Here is a 4,696-nt window from a genome sequence, read left to right as displayed (position 1 = left end):
CACACTCCAAAACTTTTAGAAAAGGCTTTATTCAAAACAATAAAAGTAATTTTTCAGAAAAATGTTCAATTTCATCTTGTGAAACGAGAATTCTTGTGAGGTTCAACTTTTTTCTAACAGGATGAGAAAAGCTAATAACATATTTTTATTATATATTTTATTATTAATTGAAATTTATTAAAAATTATAAAAGCAATTTGAATTTGAATTTTTAATTAATTAATATCCTTTTGTAATATTCAACAAATTTTAACTGTTTTATTCAATAAAAAATGCTTTAAAATTTGTATATTAGAGATTGAATCGGCGGTAAGTCTCCTCTTAAGCTGTGTTTGTTTTAGTATGAGAGGAAAAAAATATGAAAAACAATTTATATTTTTCAGGTGAAACTCACATCTTTTATATTTTATTTTAATATAATTTTTTTTTTTCAATTTCTCTAAGGAATGATGCTTTTTGATCCGTTACAAAAAAGTGATGCTCTCAAAGTTGAGAAAGAAAGGTAGACTTTCCCATAGTGACGGCAAGAAAAACGAATTCCTCAAGGTCCCCCTACTGTCCTTGGGCGATGGAATGTCCCCATAATGCACAGTTTTCATCATATTCTCTTTTTAGATTTTCCTTAGAAGTCACCACACCATTAATTTCCTTAAAAAAATGTTGTTAACACACACTTTTAGCATATTGGTTAATAAATTAAAAAATATATATTTATTATAAAATTCATAAAAATACAAATAAGAATAATTTAATTTTATCCATTTTGATGAAAATATTATTTTTAATTAATTAATCAATGTTCCGAGATCACTTATTAGTATTTGCCTAAAAAAGGCTCACAACCAATGTCCCCAACCTTACGCTACAAACACACACACTACTCTCGTGATTTCATTGCATTGACTAGAAATCCCATATTTTCCCCACATTAAACTCACCCAACCCCTCTTTCTAAAAGGCCTCAAGGAGTCTACACTCTCACACATTGCAAGACCTATCTGTCCTCAAGTCCGAAGTATTCTAGACTTGCACCGGAAATGGAGGGCAAAGAAGAGGATGTGAGAGTTGGAGCCAACAGGTACGGAGAGAGGCAGCCAATAGGAACCGCTGCTCAGGCCAAAGACTACAGAGAGCCACCCTCTGCACCTCTCTTTGAGGCCGGGGAGTTGTCATCCTGGTCTTTCTATAGGGCTGGCATAGCAGAGTTTGTGGCCACTTTCTTGTTCCTCTACATCACGGTCCTCACTGTGATGGGTGTGGCCAAATCCAAGAGCAAGTGTTCTACCGTGGGCATCCAAGGCATTGCTTGGGCTTTTGGGGGAATGATATTTGCTCTTGTTTATTGCACTGCTGGCATCTCGGGTAAAATTCACAGATTAATTTATATGTTTTATTGTTTTTAGATAACATCTCCCTGCGGTTAATCGTTTTAGTATTTTATAAATAAAAGGTAAGTATATTTAATATATTAAAAAATATTTCATATTTGTTTTATTTAATAAGAAATTAAGGATGGAATTTGGCTTTTTTAAAGTAAGTAATCTCGGTGGGCAATGAGAAAGATAATGGTTGATATTTTAACATATTTATAATAATTGATTTTCTTGTGAATAACTACGTTAATTTATTTTATCTTGCAAAGTGAATTGCCCAATTTAGAGGATCCAAATTTAAAAGAATACGTTGCATTCAAACTCATATGCTAGTGTTCAATGAAATAGGCATATGTACCAATGAGAGTTGTCATGAGTGTTTCTCTCATGTGAGGTTATGGGAAATTTTCATATTATAAAGTAGTCAAAGTTCTTCTATATTTTATCTTAATAAATAATTAAATAGGTAAATTTTTATCAAAATTTGTGGCAAATGTATTAAAAAGGAATAAACAAAATAATTTGGCATGATTAAGTCATGTATGTAGCTGTAAAAAAAAAGTCATGTATGTGAAGATCTAACATAAAGAAATACATTTCCATATCCTAGGAAAGCAATGAGTTGTAATGTTTATTTAATAGATTCAACTAACAAATAGTAGACATTCCAGACCTCAATTACCAGAACAACAATAACAAAATCTTACTCTACTAGACTAGATCGATTACTTGAATTACAGGAGGATAACATTATTTCATTTGAATAAAGATGAAAAATTCAAGATGATTATTTATATCATAAGATCTCTCATGACGATCTTCTCTGACGTCCTTCTTGATCTCTCTTTCCTCCTTTTTATAGGACTAATTACTAATATCTATGAAAAAATATGGATGATGAAGTAATCTCTCTAATTTTTTTTTTTTTTGCCTAATGTAGCTTGTGTGAATTTGCTAATGCAGGGGGTCATATTAACCCAGCAGTGACGTTTGGGCTGTTCTTGGCACGCAAGCTCTCTATGACAAGGGCAATTTTTTATATAATCATGCAGTGCTTGGGAGCTATATGTGGTGCCGGTGTAGTTAAGGGGTTCGAGCCACACCTCTATGAGAGGCTTGGTGGTGGTGCCAACACAATCGCTAAAGGGTACACCAATATTGCTGGCCTTGGAGCAGAGATTGTTGGCACATTTGTGCTTGTTTACACTGTCTTCTCTGCCACTGATGCCAAAAGAAATGCTAGAGACTCCCACGTTCCGGTGAGCAAAATAATGTCCTAAGACAAATGTTAGCACACTTGTTTTTAATACTCTTTCTAAGATTAGTTGAAACTAAAAGTAGTAATTTCTAATAAATTCCAATCAAATCATAAAAAAAGAGTGTGACAAATTTACATAAGTGAAATAATTTTTAAAAAAATTACGCAAATAAATAGATTTTAAAATTATTACAAGCTATAGGTAAGCTGTATTTTAAAATACCACTTCATATAAAAAATCGTGTTTTAAAACACAACTTTAGAACATCATAATTTTTAAAAAAAATATCGAAGTTGTGTTTTTATCACGACTTTAGTATTATTTTTAAAAAAAATATATAAAATACTTAAAATTGTGATTCAAAATATGACTTCAATATTTTTTTAAAAAAAAATAATGAAATACTTGAAATCATGATGTAAAACACAACTTTGGTCTTTAAAAAAAATTAGGTAATCTTTAAAACACCGCATAAACATAACATGTAATATTTTTAAATTCTATCCATTCCTGTATTTTTTTTTTTTTTAAAAAAAAACCCCACTCCTATAAATTTGCCTAGAATGTCCTTAGCATTCATCATTTTACTAGTATGCACCTTCTTGTTTCAAGTTGTGTATCACTATTATTGTATTAAGGTATAAGTTGTGCTATGAAAATATGTCTAATTATAAAAATTTGAATGGATCAGATTTTGGCACCACTGCCTATTGGTTTTGCTGTGTTTCTAGTGCACTTGGCTACAATTCCTGTTACAGGGACTGGTATCAACCCTGCTAGAAGTCTAGGTGCAGCCATTATCTTCAACAAAGACCAAGCTTGGGATGACCATGTGAGTCTAATTCATCCTTGATTTTGTTTAGATTTTTCTCTTCCTTTATTTTTTTTATTTTTAATGTCGCTTGTATAATAAGCATATTTTATCTATAGCCACAACAAAAACTCAATAAATTAGTGACACATTTAATGATAAAACAATGTTTTCTTTTTACTATTTCTGGATCACAAATTTTAGTGATAAATTTTATAAACATTATACATAAATTGTTTTGATATTAATTTTAATTTTAGTTTAATTACTGATTTAGTTCATATATTTTTGTATCTTTATATTTTAGTTCCTAAATCTAAAAGCAACTTATTTTAGTTTCTACACATAATTTTTAATCCATTTCAATCCCTGTTTTCCAAAATTATAAGAACTAAAACATGTTAAAAAGTATATGTAAAAAAACTAAAATCAGTTAAAAAGTGTATATGTAGAAATTCTAAATATATACACAGATATAAAAATCAAAGAAGTAATTCAACCTTTAGTTTTTTTATTTTTTGTTAGTGAGCTCTGGTAGGACAGAATATATTAATTAATTGGCTATTGCTAAGAGAAAAATAAAGAAAAATTCCTAAACTATGTTGTTGTGGTGCAGTGGATTTTTTGGGTTGGGCCTTTCATTGGGGCGGCACTTGCAGCTTTATACCATGGGAGTTGCTACGTGCACCCAGCATTATTGCTGGGGCACCCAGCAAACAGTGAAGTGGCGAAACTGCCCTTCATCAATTCTTCTTCCGGAAGAAGATTTTTTCCGGAAACTTTCCGAAAAACCTCTTTCCGGAAATTTTCCGGAAGAAGAATTTGTGACTTCTGGAAGTACCCAGAAACTACTTCCGGAAAAACGTCATTCGGAATGTTTCCGGAAGAATCTTCTTCCGGAAACTTCCGGAAGAAGGTTCTTCCGGAAGTTAGTTTTTTTTTTTAAAAAATAATTTATTTTGTAATAATTTACTTTTAATGGATAAACTAAATTATAAAATAATTAATATTATTATACATAAATAATTAAATAATTAGTGAACGTAATTATGACTAATATTTATAATTTGTTTTTTACGCGCATGTCAAATATTAATTTGTGTGACAATTTAGTATAATTTAAACCATAAAAATTAATTAATTCGTAAATTTTATTAAAAATATAAATTATTTATTATGATAACATTTAATTTCTATTACAAAAGTTAATATATAATAAAAAAAAATGATTATTATTTTATAACAAAATGAAG

At 29.9% G+C, this 4,696-nt stretch overlaps 1 protein-coding gene across 1 annotated transcript; it reads left to right on the top strand.

Annotated features, from left to right (window-relative positions):
- Window positions 1-871: 871 nt before the first annotated feature.
- On the top strand, window positions 872-4,431 carry PIP1-9 (aquaporin PIP1-9). The gene is made up of 3 exons (XM_006573284.4): window positions 872-1,362; window positions 2,337-2,632; window positions 3,324-4,431. Exons 1-3 carry the CDS (start codon window positions 1,038-1,040, stop codon window positions 3,483-3,485), a joined length of 783 nt encoding a protein of 260 aa, XP_006573347.1. The 5' UTR covers window positions 872-1,037; the 3' UTR covers window positions 3,486-4,431.
- The last annotated feature ends 265 nt before the right edge of the window (window positions 4,432-4,696 follow it).

Source organism: Glycine max, chromosome 1 (genome assembly GCF_000004515.6).
Source record: "Glycine max cultivar Williams 82 chromosome 1, Glycine_max_v4.0, whole genome shotgun sequence".
Classification (NCBI taxonomy): Eukaryota; Viridiplantae; Streptophyta; class Magnoliopsida; order Fabales; family Fabaceae; genus Glycine; species Glycine max.
This window is presented reverse-complemented; position numbering and strand designations above follow the sequence as displayed.

What these genes read in the sequence shown, in the direction of transcription:
- PIP1-9 (XM_006573284.4), top strand. Translation starts at nt 1,038, where the DNA reads ATGGAGGGCAAAGAAGAGGATGTGAGAGTTGGAGCCAACAGGTACGGA. An exon ending in TTGCACTGCTGGCATCTCGG is followed by an intron (nt 1,363 to 2,336) that starts GTAAAATTCACA and finishes TTGCTAATGCAG; the next exon opens with GGGGTCATATTAACCCAGCA. An exon ending in CTAGAGACTCCCACGTTCCG is followed by an intron (nt 2,633 to 3,323) that starts GTGAGCAAAATA and finishes TGAATGGATCAG; the next exon opens with ATTTTGGCACCACTGCCTAT.